The 21,804-nt window shown below is 40.3% G+C and overlaps 4 protein-coding genes across 9 annotated transcripts; 2 read left to right on the forward strand and 2 right to left on the reverse strand.

Moving 5' to 3' along the window:
- Window positions 1-102: 102 nt before the first annotated feature.
- LOC102703467 (UPF0548 protein At2g17695) lies at window positions 103-2,197 on the forward strand. Of its 4 annotated transcripts, none has more exons than XM_015834983.2 (4): window positions 103-331; window positions 610-903; window positions 1,254-1,458; window positions 1,783-2,197. In XM_015834983.2, the coding sequence occupies exons 2-4, from the start codon at window positions 635-637 to the stop codon at window positions 1,993-1,995; spliced, it is 687 nt and encodes a 228-aa protein (XP_015690469.1). In that variant the 5' UTR covers window positions 103-331; window positions 610-634; the 3' UTR covers window positions 1,996-2,197. The 4 variants fall into 4 exon arrangements, with proteins under 4 accessions (XP_015690469.1, XP_015690466.1, XP_015690468.1 ...); XM_015834980.2 differs by having other exon boundaries at window positions 614-903; XM_015834982.2 differs by having other exon boundaries at window positions 104-331; window positions 623-903.
- Window positions 2,198-6,384: 4,187 nt separating this feature from the next.
- On the reverse strand, window positions 6,385-12,081 carry LOC102703942 (phosphoglucan phosphatase DSP4, amyloplastic). 3 transcript variants are annotated; one of them, XM_006649178.3, is made up of 15 exons: window positions 11,886-12,078; window positions 11,736-11,790; window positions 11,592-11,636; window positions 11,318-11,420; window positions 10,444-10,520; window positions 10,288-10,364; window positions 9,738-9,818; window positions 9,292-9,424; window positions 8,790-8,849; window positions 8,493-8,549; window positions 8,286-8,381; window positions 8,097-8,156; window positions 7,051-7,158; window positions 6,844-6,975; window positions 6,385-6,769 (listed from the first exon to the last, which is right to left on the reverse strand). In XM_006649178.3, the coding sequence occupies exons 1-14, from the start codon at window positions 11,909-11,911 to the stop codon at window positions 6,847-6,849; spliced, it is 1,107 nt and encodes a 368-aa protein (XP_006649241.2). In that variant the 5' UTR covers window positions 11,912-12,078; the 3' UTR covers window positions 6,385-6,769; window positions 6,844-6,846. The 3 variants fall into 3 exon arrangements, 2 of the variants coding, with proteins under 2 accessions (XP_006649241.2, XP_015690941.1); XM_015835455.2 differs by having other exon boundaries at window positions 11,882-12,078; XR_001549934.1 differs by lacking the exon at window positions 6,385-6,769 and having other exon boundaries at window positions 6,884-6,975; window positions 7,051-7,154; window positions 11,886-12,081.
- Window positions 12,082-14,365: 2,284 nt separating this feature from the next.
- LOC102707757 (probable glucuronosyltransferase Os03g0107900) lies at window positions 14,366-17,129 on the forward strand. The gene is made up of 3 exons (XM_015834923.2): window positions 14,366-15,001; window positions 15,492-15,736; window positions 16,110-17,129. The coding sequence occupies exons 1-3, from the start codon at window positions 14,456-14,458 to the stop codon at window positions 16,576-16,578; spliced, it is 1,260 nt and encodes a 419-aa protein (XP_015690409.2). The 5' UTR covers window positions 14,366-14,455; the 3' UTR covers window positions 16,579-17,129.
- Window positions 17,130-17,957: 828 nt separating this feature from the next.
- LOC102704221 (arsenate reductase 2.2) lies at window positions 17,958-19,370 on the reverse strand. Its single transcript, XM_006649179.3, has 3 exons — window positions 19,225-19,370; window positions 18,974-19,112; window positions 17,958-18,360 (listed from the first exon to the last, which is right to left on the reverse strand). The coding sequence occupies exons 1-3, from the start codon at window positions 19,305-19,307 to the stop codon at window positions 18,190-18,192; spliced, it is 393 nt and encodes a 130-aa protein (XP_006649242.2). The 5' UTR covers window positions 19,308-19,370; the 3' UTR covers window positions 17,958-18,189.
- Between the last annotated feature and the right edge of the window lie 2,434 nt (window positions 19,371-21,804).

The following is a 21,804-nucleotide window of genomic DNA, read 5'->3' on the forward strand; positions in this document are numbered from 1 at the left end:
TTTCCCCCTATATATTCACGAGAAGGGGTAAGGGTCATTTTGCAATTTTTTTATTTGTTTAGGGCTTGTTAGTAAACGATGGTGCGTTGACACCTTCAATGTTCATCCATGGGATAGATTGGCTGAGGCTTCAGAAAGAACAGAAAAAGAAGAAGAAGATAGACAGATAGCGTCTCCTCTCCTCTCCAACCATATTTCTCCCGCTCCGCCGGCTCTACATGCCGCGGGCTAGCAATGGCGGCGGCGCATGATGTCTGTGCTGTCTACTACTCTACCGTCTCGTCTTCATCTAGCAGTGGAGGCCTAGCCTGAACACAGCAAGAGAAATCAGGTACTTACCCCAATTCCCCAAACACCAGAAGGAGATGGATCTGAGGCGTCGCCGGTGGGGGCGGAGATGGCTTGGGGCGGCGTCGCCGGCGGGAGGTGGATTAGAGGGAAAAGAAGTGTGCGGCGGCGGCGGCACCACCATTATCATATATTTTGTCTTATATACTCTATTCAATGGAGATGTCATCACTCATCAGTACTTGCTATGTTTTGCGAAATAGAATGCATCTTACTACCATTTTTCATTGCCCAACATAAATAATTTTTAATTTTGAAAAGGAAGGCATTGCAGGAGCAAGAATCCATGGCATGGGGAGGCCTCTTCTTGAGCTTCAGCCGCCCCTCGCAGGAGCAGCAAAAGTCATGCCTTGCGGCTGCTGGTGGCTTCAACTATGATGCACCTCTCCATGGTGCCTCAAAACCAAGATCTGCAACTGATTTGACACCTGGAGCTGCTGGAGCAAGTGACAAAGCGCTTGTCGAGCGCGGCTTCTTTGTGAACCGCTCGCGTGTTCTGCTTGGCTCGGGTGCTGCCACCTTCAGCCATGCCAAATCTGCACTTCTCTCCTGGAAGTAAGCTGAAGCTCTTTCATCCCCACTACAGAGAGTATTATGTTATCCATCTGGTCTCACTAACCACCGAAATTTAGACTCTTTTTAAGAAATAATTATGAAAATAGACCGGTTTTAAAACTTATTTTAGAAATAGACCGTTTTGCTCTGCGTTACCTCCAAGGCGCAGGTCCTTCGTCTCCGCTAAGTGTGGCATACCCAGGGGATAGGTACCTCAGCGCCAATCCCTTGGCGCGAATATGAAAGCGCGGAGCAAATAATCTATTTTCAAAAATAATTTTTAAACCGGTCTATTTTCAAAAAGGATGCAAAAATCGGCAGTAACCAAGCAAATTTTGCTGTTTATCTAGGCACTTGGCACTAGGGTGGGCAAGTGTGGAGCCCGACACACCGGTGAAGACTGGAACAAAATTCTGCATCTGTTACAAGGAGCTGATCCCTTGGGTCATGTTGCCCCTCCAGATTGCCTATGTGATGACCGAGGGCAGCTCCTCGGGCCATGGAAAAGGTGGCATTTTTGCGTTCGGTAGCGGCACTCTACAAGGCCATCTACTGGTACGCCTCCTACTCCCGACATGAGTCTATATGCAAATTGTTCAGAATGTACATCCTTCGTCCCAGAATAAACCAATTCCTGTGTTTTTTGATTGAATTTTTGACTCTTTATTTTATTTAAAATTTTTTATGATTAATATTTTTATTGTTATTACATGATGAAATATGAATAGTACTTTGCATGTGGCTATTTTTTTAATTTTTTAATAAATTTTTCAAATAAGATAGATGGTCAAACGTTCTATAGGCAAAACCCACGAATCTGTTTTTGGGACAGAGTAGTAGTGCAGAGTTTCAGGTGGTTTTTTGCTGCATGAGTGTTAGATTGATGTGCAGGCAGGGGAGGAGAGGTTCTCGGTGCAGCTGGACGAAGAGGATCAGGTGTGGTACGAGGTGATGTCCTTCTCGAAGCCAGCCCACATCCTGTCCAGCCTTTGCTACCCGTACGTGCAGCTCAGGCAGAGGCATTTCGCGCATCACTCAGGCCAGGCGCTGCTCCGGCATGTTGCCAGCCGCTCCACAGACAAACCACGCTGACTTCTTTCGTCTGCTGATAACATGATTCTACTAGTATCTTTATCTCTTCAGGACTCAGGACTTGATTTGAACCTGCTTCTGTGTTCCTCTTTGTACCTATGGCCAAATCTGCTCCTGAAAGCATAAGCTTGTCTTCTGAATTTTGAGCTCAGGATATTTAACCAGTACTACAATATTTGGCATTTGTGCTTTCCTGTCAAGTTCCAGGGTGCCTATCTTTTAGCTTTTCCAAGGAAAAAGCGAAATGGTATATTTACAAATAAAAAATAATTTATAAATAAAACTATATATATATATATATTCTCTTAGTAATCTAAAGCAGATAAAAAAATTTCCATGAAAAATTTTAAAATTAACTCTAAAGTTAAGTTTAGATATTTAAATTGTGGCTTTAAGCATAAGCGAAGAGTCGAGTGGGTAGATCAAAAGAATTTTTATGGTGTTGTAAATTCAGGCATGTTGTAAATAAAGAGGAGGAAGTAAGCACAAGAGAGCACTTGCTGACATGTCCAGACCAAAAAAAGGAGGTGTCTCCCACGCTCGCTGCTATCCCGTTCCGGGATTCCCTCCATTATGCACGTTTTTATTATTGCTACATTTTTCTTTCCTTTTCTTTTTCTCTTACACGCACGCCCCGGTTATCCCGTTCCGGGATTTTCTTGTGTTTTATATATGATGTGCACGGTGGCTGCCTGTAATTCCGTTCCGTTTTTTCTTCTTTTTTGATTTCTTTTTTCGAATAACCTCTCGCGTCCCACTTGGTGTCTCTCCAATCCCGTTCCGTTTCCCAGTCGACCGGCGAAGCACAGGAACGGCACAACCCAATTGGAGGCACAAGAGGAATAGAACCCAATTAGGCTCGTATTTTTCTCCAGTATTCTTGTATTTTTCATTGACTTTTGCACGGACGTTTTTCCAACAACTAAACGGTGTTTTATAAAACAAAAAATATCTTATCATCTCATATTTCTAAAATAGATTTTTAAATTTGTAATAGCTAATTTCATCATTTACACCATTAAACAACTATTACGAAATCAGATCATCTTCTTATGGCTTAAATTTCTATAAGCCGAATAAGCCCTATTGCAACATTGACTATTTTAATTGGCTTAACTTGCCAGTTGCCGTGAATTTTCTAAGAGAATCCAATGTTGCAGGCGAGTATGAGACAGCAAAATATGCAGGCCTGTATAGCATTATCACACATCATCGTTATACCAGGTTGCTGCAGTATTCTGTAATTCCTCTATTTTAAAATAAGTTTATTTTTTCAGTATATATATATAAATATAAAATATGTTTAAAGTATATTTATTAATAAAAACGAACCACAATCAAATAAATAATAATGATTGTATATTAAATAACATGAACGATTAGACAAAGTACGTGCACGTCTTATACCAAGCAACGAAACGAGGGGTGGTCCTGGCCGCGGATTAAGCCAAACAGAGCGTAATGGGTGAGAAAAACAAAGTGGCCGCCCTTGTAGAGGGTGTGGGTTAGGGCTACTCATGATTGCCGTCCCCGCACTTGAATCAATTAATTAAATAACTAACCACGGATCGGTGTGCTAAACTGTATTGCACTGTTGTCTCCATTACATATCACAAGTCACTTTAGATTTATTCTAAATTAAATATATCTTTACGTTTTTATCAAGTTTATATAAAAAATAAGGTAATAACTTTAATACATAATGAATATACATACTATAACAATATATTCCGATCCAACTGTGGATTTTGTGGTAAATTTAATCAAACTTAAAAATATTATACAATGGATATTTAAACGGACCGATGGAACAAGGGTGCGTTTATATTCTAAAAATTTTTAGAACAAATGTCACGTCAGACATTTGATCAAATGTCGAAAGGAGTTTTTGGACACAAATAAGAAAATAAATTACAGATTTCGTTGAGAAAACACGAGACGAATATTTTGAGTCTATTAATCTGTTATTAGCATATGTTTGTTACTATAGCACTTATGACTAATCATGGCCTAATTAGGCTAAAAAATTCGTCTCACGATTTTTTACGTAACTGTACAATTAGTTTTTTATTTATCTTTATTTAATGGTCTATTTATGTCTCCAAAGATTCGGTGCGGTGTTTTTGAAAAAAAAATTGGTGGGCTCAATGTGTAAAGCAGGAGACATATCTTAAACGTGTTTCCGTCCAATCATGAATAGCTGACGAGGGAAGGCAGGCAGCTTCGTGGTACAGGAAATCAGACGGACGCTCTGCCCAGTTTACAGGGCAAAACACAGGACGCTGGCCGATTGGATTGATAAGGATTTCTGCGAGCCTTATCTTCCTTGTCCAGCACGAGAAGTGCGCCCAACCCAACAACACCAAAGCACACCTCTCCCTCTTTTTTCAAGAGAAAGATGGGGCAGAGGACAAGTCATGTTGGTAGTACACGGCCGAAACCGAAAGGTAATAAAATAATCCTCTCACGAAGAAAGAAAGGAGAAAAAAAATTAGCATGTCTGCTACTACTACTAGTTATAAACTCAGGGCTCCATGTTTTGTACTATGACATACGGAGTATATACCGCTATTACAATTTAAATTCCAAAAGCTAATTTAGAAAAGTTTTGAGATTTTTTGAACATTATGGGGTTATTCATTTAGCTTTTATATGAAAAAAAGCTAAATAGCATAATTTGCAAATAATAGCATATTTTTTGTGGAAAATATTGGATAGGAGAGAGATCATATGATCTATTATGATCTGTTGTATTCTGTTGTGACCCTCGTGGGTATATTTATAGGGTACATACGAGATAGAAACTTAGAGTACAAGATAAATATTCTATCGTATCTCTCTAGGACTTTATCTTTTATCTCTATAGTTTCAATTGAACTCTGTTATCTCTAACCGTATCTATATATATCTCTAACTTTGTAACTATACATTACTATCTTTTTACTACTAATACAGTATTCGGCGAAATGCACTAGCTCCGTCTTTCCCTCTGCATCCTTGTTCCCATGATAATGCAAACTTTATATCTGCGTGTTTAATGTTTGGTTGCCATCTTATCTAAAATATTTATAAGATATTTAAAAAAGTTATAATTATATATAAAGTATTATTTATAATTTATTATCTAATAAAAATAAAAATATTAATTATAAAATATTTTTAAATAAAACAAAGAATCAAATATTATGAATAAAAGATAAAGATTAATTTATCTTAGGACGGAGGGAGTACCAGCGGGAGGAAAGCGGTGCGTGTGCTCTTTGCTCTTCTTCTTCGCTTGCGAGGTTTCCTTCCGCTGCACGCGTCTTCTCCGTTTCACACGCACCGCCATTTCCTTCCTCCTCTCTGCATATATGTGCCCATCCCCACCTTCCTTTTCACGCTCTCCTCCCTCCTTCCCTCCATTCTCTCCTCTCTAGCCAGCCGCCACCCACCATCATGTCCGCTTCGCCCGAGTTCTACAGGCCTTCGCCGGCGGCCTTCTCGCCCCCCTGCACCGCCGCCGGCGCCGGAGCGGCGGAGGAGAACGAGTACAGCTGCCGGACGCCCACCCCAAGCCTCAAGGCGAAGGAGCCCGCCACGTGCCCGCCGGCGCCACGGAAGCCGAGGGCCGCCGCCTGCAGGAAGCTCCGGTTCGACCCCGGCCACGCCCAGGCCCAGGTCATCACCCTGCGCCTCGACGAGCTGGAGCGCCTCTTCCGCCCCATCAGTTCCAATGCCGTTCACGCGCGCTCGCCGCCCAACAACTAGGGCTATACCACACTACTTCAATCTATCCATCCATGCTTGCTCTGCCGCTGCTTGCATCTTGGATAAATTAATATGGAGTATAATTTCCAGTTAATTAGGGTTTTATTAGTCTACTACACTAGTCTAGTTAGTTGATCATCACAACAATTTACACTCTTGTATGTATGTATGTATCATCAACGACAAAGCCTACTGTATCTGCATGCAGTGGGATCGATGTGTAATGTACACTAGATTTAGTTGTACAATCAAAGCTTAATTTGCTTACACTCCTGTCTAATTAATCGAGCTTAATCTTCTTTTATTCGATTTCGTGGATAAACAGAACATTTCTCATCTTGTGAGCTTTCTGGGTCTCCGTTCCAAATTTCCAGTTGATTTACACTTCAAATTTTCAGTTCGGTCAACATACAACAGCCTGCCTGCTTTGACTTCAACCCAGGAGAGGAACCAGCCAAGAACAAGAGCTGACGGCTTTGAAAGTTGACTTGCCCAGAAATCTCTGCCCTTCTTCAGATATGGAGTAGGTTGCGGGGGACGACCTAACAAAGCAAAAATGAAGGTCATCAACCATCATGGGATGCAACTGTCAGGACCAACCCCATTGTATGCATCTGGCCAAAAAAGAAAAAGAAAAAATAAAGACAAAAAATGGATTCCATTCAGGATTATTCACCAACATATGTTACACGGCCTGTAACCTGTTAATAGCCCTTATTACATACAGTCTAATAGTAACATTATTTCTACTGTTTTAGTTATACGGCCAAAGTGTTACTAGTATAAGCAACACATATTGCTCGTTTTATGCAGCATCTGTTTACAATGACGACTCGTGAATTAGTCATGAGCGAACCATTTGCAGGGTTAAGCTAAATATTGACATGACATGGCGACCCAAGCATGAATTCCGAAGCTCCGTCTTGTCTGTTCATTGCGAAGCTCCGTGTGGCCTGTTCATCAGCAGGCCTTCCCTGTTCCATAGCGAGCCCAAAGCGAGTCGATCACATCTAATATGTCAATCCTGCAGTTTGAGTTATCTCAGTGCAGTACAATCGGAATATTATGTTTATGCAAGTCTGAAACATTTCAGCTAACCTCTTATCGTTCAACATATTGTTCCAAATATTCTCTAATCATCAATCTTTCCTCTTTCGTGAGATCGGGGTTTTGACCAGTCAAACGCTCCCTTAATTCCTTCTCTTCAACGCTGGTACCATCCCTGGAGACCTGCAATGAAGATGTTAAGTTACGTTATCCTATCCAAGAAACAATACGTACACAGATACAAGGGAAGTATCTCACTTGGATGTAGTTATTCACATGGCCATCAGCATTTGCTTTGGTCTTCTTCTCATTTTCATTGCACACCCATTTGCCGTCCACTATATATTTGTATTCATACCTTCCTTCCTTCAGGAAACACAACGCAAACGTATAAGGAACAGTGAGTGTGGAGCTAGCTGCTGTAAAATCAAGTGCAGGTGTGTGCCAGATATATCAAATCAATCAACTGTTAATAAAAGGACCAAAACTAGGCTTTAGGGGGTGTTTATTAGTTGGTGAAATGAAAATTTTTGCGTATCACATCAGACGTTTGACCAAATGTCAGAAGGGATTTTCGGATAAGAATGAAAAAACAAATTTCACGGCTGGCATGGAAACCGCAAGACGAATCTTGAGCCTAATTAATTCGTCATTAGCGCATGTAGGTTACTGTGGCACTTATGGCTAATCATGTACTAATTAGGCTCAAAAGATTCATCTCATGATTTCTCACATAACTGTGCAATTAGTTTTTCGATTTATCTATATTTAATACTCTATTTAGGTATCTAAAGATTTGATGTGATGTTTTGGGATGAAAGTTTTTGGGAACTAAACAGGGCCTTATAGGTAAAATGTTTCAGGGGTTGTTTAGATGAGGCTAAACTTTTTAGCCCCATGTCACATCGGATGTTTAGACACTAATTTGAAGTATTAAACATAGACTAAACTTTTAAGTCTAATTAATCCATAATTAAAGCATATTTACTGTAGCATCACATAGACTAATCATGGATTAATTAGGCTCAATAGATTCGTCTTGCGAATTAGTCCAAAATTATGGATGAGTTTTATAATAAGCGTCCAAATATTCGATGGGACAAGGGACTTATTTTAAGTCCCTTGTCCCAAACAAAACCTCAGAGCTCTCAGTTCAAATCCTAAAGATTCTTCCAGGGTAAAGATTTACAATCAAGCGAGAAATTACACGCTGGTGGTATCCACATCAACTATGCAAGGCACAAAATGATAAGTGATTAAAAAGAGTTTAGAAATCACAATGTATTGCTTATTTTGATACTCACAGGCAATTCCCTCTCAAGAAACCAACTTCCTTTCTCCTTATTGTATGTCAAAGGAATTATCTGAATAAGAACAGAAATGCAAATGAAATCAATTAAGAATGCCTTCTGCATATCAAATGCGCTAACACATTAGTTAGCTGTACACTGCAAAGCAAGCTTAAATAGTTAATAGTTGGCGGAAGAATATACCTGTCCCCACCCAACATCAAGCCCCGAGATTTCAACAGAAGAACAATTATCGCTTTCCCACTTTAATGTAATGGAATTTTTCGATAAGCCTGTCAGCTAAATAATAAGAAAGATCACTTAGCACAAAGATGTGCAAGCAGTATCTTTTATCTTAACCATCATAACTACACGATGAGAAACAAAAAATACTGCTAAGTGTTCACTTACAATGTCAGCAGTAGCCAATTTAATGGCTTCCAACTTTGGAAAGCAAGTTCGTTTACTCTGCCAAAAAAAAAAAATGTTCAGGACAAAAAGTAACATAGCAAGATAACCAGCAATGTGGTAACAGAACACCAGCCAACCAACAGACTTTACTGTAGAAGACAGTTGTGAGAGATGTACACACAGGCAACCTGTTGGTTTCCACGGGTATTGCCAGTACACGCATATTGTAACAACAAAATTATTTCCCCATAAACACTAATATAGTCCAAAAGGTGAATAAAGAAGTTCTGAGACTACCTGTAGTAGCTGATGCCCTTCGTTAAGACTGTATCCAAGAATCCAGAACATATATGATAACTGAACATTAATAAAATTGTATCAGGATTAGAATATCACTGCTACCAACATTGTGGACACCGTAAAAACGTAGAAGACTGTGATCCTATAACCATCGTGTTATAATCCAGTGGTGTAACTTGGTATCAGCAATGTCACGAGAGGTGAGAATCAGTTTCAAAACTATAGGGTTATTAAAGTACTATAACATTCTGCAAACAGTAAATTTTACAGACTATACCTCTGTTGATCTCATGATCATGTTGTAGTCCAAGAATCACTAGACACTAGTTAGTGTTAATTATTTGGGAAAACATACATATATTTGACATTTTCCTTCCCATTTTTGTCTATAAGCCAACAATTAACTGGACAAGGGAGAAGAAAAAAATATTCTAATGTAAACCTAAACCTATTATACGAATCATGGGAAAACAAAAAGGAAAAGACTATGGAAACCTACTGCCACAGCAGGAGCTCTTCCAAGTCCAGCAGTACAATGTATATATGTTACACCACCATTATGGTTGACAAGCTTGTGCAGTTTGCTAACCACAGCAGGAAGCCTCAATCGCAAATCAAAAGCATCAAAATCCCTGGTGTGATTAAACATTATACCATTTTAAGACTTTGAAAATATGGAGAAAACAGATGATGGAAGAAAATATGGACAAAACAGAAAATGGGAAATGCATTTAAGTCAATACAGAAAAAAACTGCATTTGACATATAAATGCTGATTCGAGTAAAGATGAATCATCTAACTCCAGAATAGAATAGCGTAAGAATTGTAATTGGAAAGAGAAGGGGAAAAAGGAAGGCGTTCAAGTCGCATTTGAGATAGACTACACCAGATTACCAGAGTTCTTATTTCTAAAAAGTAAAATGAAGTTATTGAACATTGTGTACCTAATTTCTGCACGGCAGTGCTCTATATCCTTACACTGTAGACAATATTCTTGAATGGCACAAATGTCTACTCCAAAATATCTGAGCAACTGGTTAAGGATGGAACACCACTAATTCACTGAAAGAAAGCATTGGGCAGCAATGGAAACAACAAACAACTATGCTATCAGTATAAAATAGAGTTGTTCTATGAGATGTTCAATATGCATTGTGCAGAATATCATAGCTGCAGAAGAATTTACACAGAAGCAGGAAAAGGGGGAGCAGACATAATTGTTCGATAGACTTATAGTTCTTGTCCAATAGCCCAGAAACATAATTAAAGGGAACGTAGATTGACATAAGGCACCCTCTATTCCAATAGTTATCTAGATAAAAAGCTGTCACCAGAACTTTATAATTCTCCTGCATATAGTTAAGCTGTTTCACGGCAAGTAACTGAATGTGTTTCAAGAATCAAGAAGTTCAAATTTTGTCAACCAGGCAATATAATTGGCATACTCCTTTTTCATAAGCATGATGATGACAAAAAGACTGATAATAGGGATACTCAAGATCCGGATCTTGCTGCAGGCAGAATACTGTTTTTACACCAATGTCCCTAAGCTTATCAACATCAAGTGGGCTCTGCACATGAATGCAGCTAATCAGACAGAGTTAAGACGTGATTTTTTCAGTAAATTGGTTGTGTTGATATTGTGAGAACCTGTAAGCAGGAGCCCACGATCAAGTCTGGGCGTATGAAATTGTAGTTCATTCCAAGCTCATGTCTATACGTCAACACTAGAAATGGTTTAGACAAAGAGAAGTGGTCTCAGGAGTGAGCAGTGATAGACAGTATAATCCAGTAAAAGCTTAGTTTTAGATGCATAGCCTGTTCCATAAATATGCGCACAACCATTGTTCTCAAATAACTCAAATTTGAATTGGTTGGTGTAAACTATGAAATTCTATCAAAATCTTGCTGGGCCAGCCGACCAAGTTCATTAATATTTATAAGGGATAAAGGTTACAGATACAATATATCGACGAGAAGTTGCCGAGGCAGGAGTAAGAATGACCCAGAGAGTAATCTTACTTAAAAGGAACAGCTAGTACAATGTTATAGCCATCCTGTGTTTTGAAGAAAAGTTCTATCAAAATCTTATCAAGACAAAATAACGATGAAAGTGGTCAGGGATAGGACAAGCACGATGTAATAGGAGCTATAAAGAACAGGAATACTGTAAGAGTTCAAATTCAGTGGCAGAACAATCTTTCTACATGACTAACGCACCCTCTGCAAGGTCAACTGTTGACACACTGAAAGAAGGGAAAGGCAAGAGTGAGATAAAAAATGTGAAGCGGGCGAGCGGTTTCTTGTTCATGAGGAATGAAGAAAATACCACATAAATGTTATAACTAGAACAGACACGTGAGTTTGCTCCGGTAGACACTAAACAGACCGGTAGCATAGCACTTTGATGATGTGTTAGTCCATTGCTCAATTTCCATCTTACAAAGGATTCATTAAACTCTGTAACCAACAATCTGACACAGCTAACATCGATCATTGCAAGTAACACTGAATCAGTTTTTACCTGCTCCCATAGCCTGTGTCATGTTGGTGCTGTACGTATCGGACTTCTCCGTGCCTGCTTCCACTGCGCCACTCTCCGCGCTCGAAGTAGACGCCCCAGATGCCTGAAATGGTTACTCCGCAAGGTTTACAGGGGTCGCAATGAGGATTCTATCATAGCATAATTGTTACCGGGGATTCAACGAGTTATCTGCCTCTGATCCCGGTTAGACCAGTATACATAATCCGTCGAGAGAGAGTCAAAAACATCACACAGAGATGGAGGGAATGCTTACAGTTTTGACAGTGTTTGATCGGCGACTCCCGCCACGAACCATGGTCTAGTAATCGACAGTAAAAACGAGCCAGTAAGGAATCCCGATCCATCAAGGAGGGGAAGAGGAAGAACGCAAAGGAACGAACGGGAAACGAGAGCTCACCAGATTGAGCGGCGAGGGCCGCCTCATCGACCTGGATCCCACGATCGGAGGCTCCCTGAGGGGGCGGAGCGAGACGAAATCGATCAGGAAAACAAGTGGCGAATCGAACCGAGAGGACGTCCTCGCGCAAACGAAACCGCACTCACTTACTTGAGCAGGTTCTGGAGGCAGTTCATGGCTTTCCCCCCCCTCCTCCTTCCCTGCCCGCGACGGCGACGAGGACGCGGTGGCGAGCTGATGCGGAGGAGCGAACGCCTCCCTCCCAAAAATATCTTTCCCTCGAGCACTCGCCGCGAGGAGGAAGAGGAAGAGGAGGCGTGGATTTGCGTGGGCCCGGTCTATGAGCCTCGCGTGTTGCCTTTCTGGTTCGCTTGGACGCGACGGTTTATAGGCTGCGTCCACGGAGAAGTGCGTGGACGTGGACCGCGGTGGTTTGGCGCTTGGCTATATCGGGTGGGGCCCCAGTTTTAGTGTTTTTTGACCCGTTCTACCGGGGGCCGCGAAAGCGATCGGACGGCGACGAGTCATGCACGCCACGGCGGATCGGACGGCTCCCGCGGGGGACAGCTGGCGCGAGGTGGGCCGTTGGTTGGGGATCACAGCTTCTTCGACTTCGCTGCATCGCCAAGGTGGTTTTCATGGAACACCGCCGTGACGCCAATACTTGTGTCACGTCCTACGATTCTCCTAAACGAAAAAGGGAAATAGTGATAGTGTGAGATCGTTTTGTGCACTTCTTTCTTAAAAAAGTTTATTTTTTTAGCATGTCAATGATTACATAAACATGTAATTATGACGTATAAATAAGTAACATAGGTATTTTGTAGTAGAATAATATGGGTTAATATTCTAAACCAAAATTTAGGCTTTATGTATATCTTCAACACAGTAGAATAAAATGTTCTAAATATAGACCAACTATGTATCTAACACTTTGATGTTGTACAGCTTCTTAGCCTAAAGTATAATATTGTACTAACAAAAGTTGAGAAGTTTAAAGAGAATAGAAAGAGGGTTGAGGACAGGCAAATACCAAGGCTATAGTAGTTAGTGTGGTAATATAAAGTTATGCAAAGTCCTATATGCTCATCAATTAATCGTAGAACATGTTTCGTAAAGCTTTTAACTCCTAGATCTCACTCATCTGATTAAGTGTGGAGTGATCCTAATCCTATTGTTTCTTGTTTTCCAAATCACTCTAGTTGAGTCCACTTTATTTTCTAGTGGAGCTAAATTATTTGGCTAAACTCTAGCTTGAAAATTATGGGTTCGGGAGCTACAGACGTGACAAACATATCTACATACCAATAGCCTACAAATATCCATAAAGAGTAACTACGCCTAAAATAACTGGGTTGGTTGGTTGATGACCATACTTTGTTACTCGTAAGGTTAGATTTGTTTGATGAACTTAATAGTTATTTGGGTAGTAGAAAAATTTTATTTCAACAGACTAGGTACCATATATTAATAACTTAGAAAGGTCTGACTATATCCGCTTAAGCATGTTATAGTGTGGCAAAAAAAATATTTTTATTGACACACAGTGACAGAGTGTGACTAATAATAAAATATTCCAGATGTCAAACACTGAAAGGTTATGCTCAGACCATTGAGAACTTTTCTCCTGTGTACATAAAACAAATCAACTCATTATTGCATAATTAATCAATTATGAGTTAAAAGCTTGAAAAAACTATTAATATAATTTTTAAAAGCAACTTTTATGTATTTCTTTAAAAACAAACTGTTTTACCGTTCAAGAAACGTGTGTGCGCAAACCAGTCTAACTCGTATTGGAAATCGATATCAATCATGACCATCGTTCGATCGAAATTAGCTATGTGCATCCGTAAATTGCAAGCTTGTTTAGGCAGCATTCGAAGTTAACTTACTTGCATAAAAACAAAAAAACGTTGTAATAGATTAGTATATAATTAATTAATTATTATTATTTAAAAATATAAAATAGATTAATATGTTTTTTAAAATAACTTTTCTATAGAAAATTTTTATAAAAAATATACCATTTATCAATTCGAAAAAACTTAGCTGGGTGGGGAACACGGCCTTAGTTGTACCCGTAACATAAATCACAGTACGAGTGACCAAAATAACGACGCAGATAAAAGTGCATTGACGAATTACCATTACTTGTTACTCCATCGGTTTAAAAATACAGCTACTTAGGATAGAAATACAGCGCCCTCATCTTTATCTGAAAAACCCAAAAATATATTTGTAAAATAAAAATTAATTTATGTATAAATTTTTTATATTCATATTTTTAACAATTTAAAAGCAAATATTGATAAATACACTACGATGAAAAATTTTAAAACTAACTCTAAATTAAAATATGAGAATTTAAATTTTGACTTATAGATATAGGTGGAAAGTAAAAGATAACGACGATAGATTTATATAGTTTTAATATGTTAAATCTAATATCATAGTTAAATATATTTTGGGACGGATGGAGAAGCGTAATTTTAACTGAGATCACGCCTAGGATCCAAGTTGATTAATAACTGAGATCATGATGTTTAAGCACATAATTTTAATTACGTCAAGTTAATTAATTACCAACAAGAAGGGAAAGCCAGCCGGAAAGTCAAGGAGAAAGAAAAAGAAGAGAAGAGAAGAGAACAGCATCGCCGCAACAACCGGCCGGCCCGCGCGGAGGAGGAAGCGAACCCAGCTCCGCCTCCGCCTCCGCCATGAGAGATCCCAAGCTACCCAAGCAGCGGCGAGCTTCCCACGCCCACCACCTCGCCGACAAGCTCAGGAAGCACTCCACCTGGCTCCTCCTCCTCTGGTTCGCCCTCTCCGTCTACCTCTTCCTCTCCGCCACGCCGCCGCCCGCCGCCCCCCCGCTCCGCCCCGCCTTCCTACTCCCTTCCACCCCCCGCGCCGCCCGGATCTACGTCTACGACCTCCCCGCCCGCTTCAACCGCGACTGGCTGGCCGCCGACCCGCGGTGCGCGCGCCACCTCTTCGCCGCCGAGGTGGCGCTGCACCAGGCGCTGCTGGGGTACCACGCCCGCGCCGCGCGCCCCGAGGACGCCGACCTCTTCTTCGTCCCGGTTTACGTCTCCTGCAACTTCTCCACCGCCAACGGCTTCCCCTCGCTGTCGCACGCCCGCGGCCTGCTCGCCGACGCGGTGGACCTCGTCCGGGCCCAGATGCCGTACTGGAACCGCTCCGGCGGGGCGGACCACGTGTTCGTCGCGTCGCACGACTTCGGCGCCTGCTTCCATCCCATGGTGAGCTCCGACTTCTTCTCGACTGCTTCTGGTTGCGTGCGCATTAGGTACTTCCTCGTGATAAGGAAAATAGTCAATACATAGTCCAACCTAGTTCTAGTTCTAGAGAACGTGATCCTGTTCTGGATCCCAAATATAGGCCAATCGAAGATTGATAATCATATTCTTGCCCTAATTGACCTTGGTGAACAAATTTCTCGAACCAAAGCATCACATTCCTATTCTGCTTCCCCACAACAACAAAAAAAATGTCATCTTTTGCTGTCAGAAACTCACAATGGAGCTTGGTTTGTTAGAATTAAATTATGTGCAATTCACCATCCTTGGATGTGGCATGCCTAAGAATCAACCGTGGGAATTCTTCCTCTGTATTCTCACTTGTCACAACTCACAATGCAACTTAGTTACTCTAAGATTCACAGTTTTGCTAACCACTTTCAGATTAAGGAAAACACCTGCACCGCAATAAAATTTCCTTTTGTTTGATCAGGAGGATGTAGCTATTGCAGATGGCATACCTGAATTCCTTAAGAGGTCAATCCTGCTACAAACATTCGGTGTACAGGGCACTCATGTGTGTCAGGAGGTGGACCATGTGGTAATCCCGCCTCATGTGCCTCCAGAGGTGACCTTTGAGCTACCTGAGCCAGAGAAGGCACAAAGGGATATTTTTGCCTTCTTCCGGGGAAAGATGGAGGTCCACCCCAAGAACATTAGTGGCCGCTTCTACAGCAAGTAAGCACATACTGCAAACCCTCATTTTAGTTGCTTCATCTAGGAATTATCCCAAATGGACTAGCAAGGAGAACAACAATTGCGATTTGCTGATTTTGGATTTTCAGATATGTCCACAACATATAGCTGAAAATCAGTTATTATTATACACGGGGGGGCGAGGCTAATATAAATATCATGTTAAGGATAGTTCTGTAATATAAAGTGTTATTTCTTTAGTTGATTTGCAAAATTGAAAGACAAATACCTTTAGGTTGAGGCATCATTCATAACTACTATACTTTCATCAATTACATATGGATAGCAGAATCCTGAACAGCAAATCAAACTTCATTGGTCACAGTTACTAGCCCTTACCTTTTACATTCAACAGGAAGGTGAGGACTGAGCTGCTACAAAATTATGGTCGGAATCGCAAGTTCTACCTTAAGCGAAAGCGGTACGGTAACTATCGATCAGAGATGGCTCGCTCCTTGTTCTGCCTCTGCCCACTAGGATGGGCTCCATGGAGCCCACGTCTCGTGGAGTCGGTTCTCCTTGGCTGCATTCCTGTCATAATTGCCGATAATATACGCCTGCCATTCCCTTCCGTACTACAGTGGTCAGACATCTCATTGCAAGTTGCCGAGAAGGATGTTGCCAGCCTTGAGATGGTGCTAGACCATGTTGTGGCAACCAACTTGACTGTAATACAGAAGAACTTGTGGGACCCTGTGAAACGTAAAGCACTGGTTTTTAACCGTCCAATGCAAGAGGGAGATGCCACATGGCAAGTGCTGAGGGAGCTTGAGATTTTGCTAGACCGTTCTCAGAGGAGGTATGCTGGACCGTGGAGGAGTTAAAAACAGAGTGGATCAAGCAGGTCTGGTAAGGATATTTCCTTAGCTGCTGAAATGTGGCATCTCAGTTGCAGCTGGGACAACAGTGGCGTGCAGCTTGTACGTCCTACTCAACTGACAAAACAAATCGGTAACATCTATTGCATGGACCTGAATGGTCAACTGTATAGTTCACAATTGCTGTACTAATTTGTGTCCAATCAGAGAACGACATTCTGGGCTAACAAGTTGGCAAGCTGTGTACAGGGAATTACTTTATTCATTTATTCTTGGGAGAAATGTGAATCTCCTTTTTTTTTTCCTCTTGAGAGAGGAAGATTTAAGATTGAGTTATAGAAGTATAGAACGATGATCTTTGAAGGTCTTCGGATTTGTTTGCAATGTCGCACTATTGTATATATAATTATGTTGCTAAGCAATGTCACACTGTTGTATATCAGATTCTGTAGCAAAAGAAAGGTATTCTGATTTTGGTGAGAAACTGAGAATACATGGGTCAGAAAACATGGCATGGCATTCAGCAGGTCATCTGAATTCTGAACTCTCATTGTTCTTTTCCCTGAAGAATAAATTCTCAACTCTGATTCAACACATGGTCTCGACGACTGTTGCCTGAACGTTTTGTTTGCACGGTACCTGGCCAAAAAGTTGATTGGGGTCAGGGAAAAAAAAGGTAGATAAGCACGCACTTCGGATCTCATGTTCGAGCTTTTTATCATTCGCTAATTCCAATGGAAATAACAACAGAAAGAGAAAAAAGACATGCATCTCACTCAGCGTAGACAATAACCTAAAAAAAAGATAAACCGGTAATCTGGGTCGCTCGCTATCCTCAGTCTTTCCTCTCCCAACCTTTATACAGTCACAGTTCTGAATTGAGTCACAACAAATGAAGCTTCAGATTGCAACTTCATTGAACACCACTGAAATTGGATGCTTTTGTTGTATGTGTTCTTCTGTTTCAACACAATATTGGATTCTATAAAATTTCTTCCTGGGCGGCCTTATCAGGGAAAAGTACAATAAAACGTTGCTGCTTGAACGCCTCGCTGAATTTTGAGCAAGACAACTCTTAATAACGACAGTAACAAACGGTCTTACGCAATAACAGTGCATAAAAGTATTCTCAAGTAGCGAGAAAACCCCTCAAAAGTCATGACTTAATATGAGCGATATCTAGATCTGAGCATGAACTTGCCTGATTTAAGCAAGCAAAGTTGTGGCAAAAATAAAATGAAGTAGGGAATGCAATAGCACTAGCCTGAATTCCGAATGAACATTTTGTCCATTATAACAAGAAAAAAGGAATTCAAGTAGTAAACGAAGCAGCAAGTATACTGTAGAGAACATAAAAGTCAGCTAATCTGCCCATAAAATGATTCTTTGGAAGAAGCAGAATATTTTCAATAATGACCAATGTGTTTTTCAGTTTACATGCCTTGAAGTGACATTAACAGGTATTCAATGGCTGGAGGCATATAGAACAAATTGCCAATCCACCAAAGCGAGATACACAATTTTAATGAGCTGTAGTAACCATAAAATATAAATGGCCAGCTTGCAGATAGCAACCGAATTTCAATCGTGCAGTTATGCATAGTTCGTTATGGATGCTCAAGAGCACACACGCTTGCAAGGAGCATCCTTGCAGCGGCAAACAGGTCTCCCTGAGAGTTCCCATCCATTAAATCCACGTTCAAGGACCATGATGTTCTTTATGCCTGAATCTTCCTTAGCCTCTGACAAATAGTCCAGATACATTTGTGCACAAGATGGACCCCTCACCTGCAGGTTGTTGATAAGTCACAAGAGAAATCAATGGCAATGCCCTCACTTCGGAAAAGAATTTGCGATGAAAGAACAAAAGTGATAACAATTGAAATATAGGAGGAAACATAACACATATAGTTTGATCCAGATTTTGCATTGTGATTACCGATTAACGATGCCATCGCTGGACCACCAGAAATACAAAGCTAAGTGTATTTACCAAGAAGCATAGCAAATAATATAACTTTCTGGTTCTATGAAGAAAATTTCCTTCTTAATACAATGATACACTATTCTTTGCATACTGGAATACCTGTGGAACAGATTGAGAATGTTGTCCAGTAGCGCAAACACTATTTGCATTTTCAGAGAAAAGTTCCAGATTATAAAAAATGCTAGAATATTTTGTATAATACATTTCGCAGGACGGTAGTAGAGGACTTAAAAACGGCAAGCAAGCAACAAAAGATAACTTAGGTCTTGAATCATATCAAGTCCGTTAATGTCTAATCCAGCCAACTCATAATAGTAGATGAACATAACTACGGCGCTGATTGCTTACAAGTGATTCGGAAATAAGTTGAATAAATGAAGGGGAAAAAAAAAGGAAGAAGAGAAGATTTGAGACCTTGCTGAGGGCACAGTGGAAGACGAGGGTTTCCTTGTCCGTGGTGGCCTGTGCCAGCTCCGGCAGCCGCTCCGCGAAGCTGTCGCTGGCGAAGTGGTGCGACCCGGCGATGTGCGCGTCGTACATCCTCTCCTCGTCCCTTCCGCCCCCCAAACCGACGGAAAGGAATTGCCCCCAAAATCAGATCAGGTCAGCATCTACCGGTGTAAACTGTAAAAGCAAGCGCACAGCGATCGATCGGGCATGGGTACCTGACGTCGACGACGGCGATGCGGGAGTCCCGGAGCATGGGGACGAGCTGCGCCGCCGACACGTAGGAGACGCCCCTCGCCATCGCCGCCGCCGCCGCCGTCGGACTCCGGGTATTGTGGTGGGTTTGATGGGCCTCGGCTCTATCTCGGCCCGTTTAGTACACTTTTCTCTCGTTCTTTCTTTGATGGGCCTCCACTCTATCCCAGCCCGTTTAGTATTAGATACTATCTTACCAATTATAGAGTTTCCATGGTTAGAAAATATCTTTTCAATTATAAACTCTTTCTATATATACTATATTTTATATATACAGATAACTATATAAAATTTTGATCATAAATATCTACAAATATGCATGTATATCTTTTGAATCAAAGTTCAATCATAATTTTCAATCATGTCATTAGAACACCAACAATCATAGCAATACGATGTTCATGATAACGCCATACGATAGTTACGCTAAACATAGCATCGATAAAGGCTTTAGACCACTATTATCGGATGCTCAAATAGTCAAATCAATAACAATAATATCATATATAAATCTTTGATAAAATATGAATGAGTATATAGTGTTCTAGAAGTATTTTGTTAGCACCATGTTTTTATGTGAAATAAGTAAATTTCTTTATTTGTTAAATGACGCATTATTGTAGAATATTTTTTTAAATCATGAAAAAATATGTGCATCTACTGATAATAATGATCTAGGAACACAACTAATGAAAAATATCATTAGTAATTTCACTTTGCTAAAAACTATCATATATTTTTTAAACTACCAAGAACTCGCGCGATAAATATTTGTTATGAACTATATCATTACTTAATATTTGATTTAAATATTTTTTAATGTAATATAATAAGACACAAAGAAATTTGTTTTTAAACATATAATAAATTAATTTAGACTTGAGAGTCGCATTGTTTTGTACTTTTCATATATACAATGTCAACAAAATTTTGTTTATTATACGAAGACGGAAAGCTGTATGTGATACAGATGCAACCCAAAAGTTTTATTGATAAATTATTTTTTGTTAGTAAATATATTATTTAGATTTTTTCACGATGAACCTGCATATGTATGTACTACTCGTAATCCGTACCCTATTTTGATTCGTACCCGGTATATACCTGCAGCTTCGATGATATTGCCATACATATGCCGATATATACCCGTCCGTCGATGGACGAGACGACGGCGGTAGCGACGATGGAGGAGGGAGATTGCGGTCACAAGCGGCGAGGTTACGCTAGGTTCGCCGCCGGCGACGGCGGCGGTGGAGCGAGGGGGCATCGTCGACGGAAGAGGAGGCGATGATGAGGCGGCGTCGACGTGCAGCATCTGCATGGAGCCCTGGATCCGCAACGGCGAGCATCGCATCTGGTACATACGTGAGAGATCATGCTTCTCGATCGATTGCTCGCTTGCAAAGTTGCCACCGATTACTCTCTCCGGTTTTTATCGGTTGACACAGTTCGCTTCGGGAAGACATTTTATCTTGTTTAAAAAATTTATATAATTATTTATTATTTTGTTATGGTTTGATTTTACTATAAAATAATTTTAATTAGTATAAATCTATAATTTTATATATTCGAACAAAAATTTTAGATAAAACGAATGCTAAATGTAAATTTAAAAATTAACAACGTCAACTAAAGAAAAGTCAGAGAGAGTATATACATATGCTCCTTAATATGCGCACATATATTGATTGACTGCATTATATTTTAATTTGTTTCAGCTGCATACCCTGTGGACATGTGTACGGCAGATCGTGCCTGGAGAAGTGGCTGAACCATAGCATAGTATTGCTGCAGATGAAAGCATCGGCAATGGAGAAGGAGCAAATGTACGTAGTGCATGTACGCATTTATAAATTTTGTGCCAATTTAATCACAAACTCCAATGTTTATAACTCAAGAAAAACAGTGGTGGACGGATTTAATTAGTCTCTAAAAATCTATAGCTTCATGATAATTTATCGTTTAAATCTGTAGTTGTGTGATAATTCATCGTGAAATTATAGTTTGTGACAAATTAGTGTTAGATCTGTAATTTTATGATGCAACACCTTAAACGTATAGCTGTACGGAATTTTCTCTTTTGTTTAATTTGATCTGATCCTGCAGTGCCCTCAATGCGGTGAAAGGTTCGAGCGAGACCACATTATTAACCTCTACGCACCGGGAATTAATATATGGGACGGTTGCTGCAAAAACCATGCAAATGTCAGTGACAATTAATTACTTTATTTATCATTTTTTCTCCAATTAATTAACAGTATAAATAAAACGAATTCCCATGTCCATATCCAATCTCATAAAAATCATTTTTTTTTCTGAAACGGAGTCAGTAGCAATGATCAATTAATTGATGTTGTGTGTGTGCAGGAGGCAGGAGAGTATTATAGGTGTGCATACGAGGAGCTGGAAAGGAAAGTGGAGTCGAAAACTGCCCAACTATCCAAAGAGCTCGAAGAATTGCATGCGTTTCTACGATCGATCAAGGCTGTTCATGGTTGAAACCTTCCAGTTAATTTTCTATAGAATTTTTCGTTCATCTTTGG

This window comes from Oryza brachyantha, chromosome 3 (genome assembly GCF_000231095.2).
Source record: "Oryza brachyantha chromosome 3, ObraRS2, whole genome shotgun sequence".
In the NCBI taxonomy this organism is placed as follows: domain Eukaryota; kingdom Viridiplantae; phylum Streptophyta; class Magnoliopsida; order Poales; family Poaceae; genus Oryza; species Oryza brachyantha.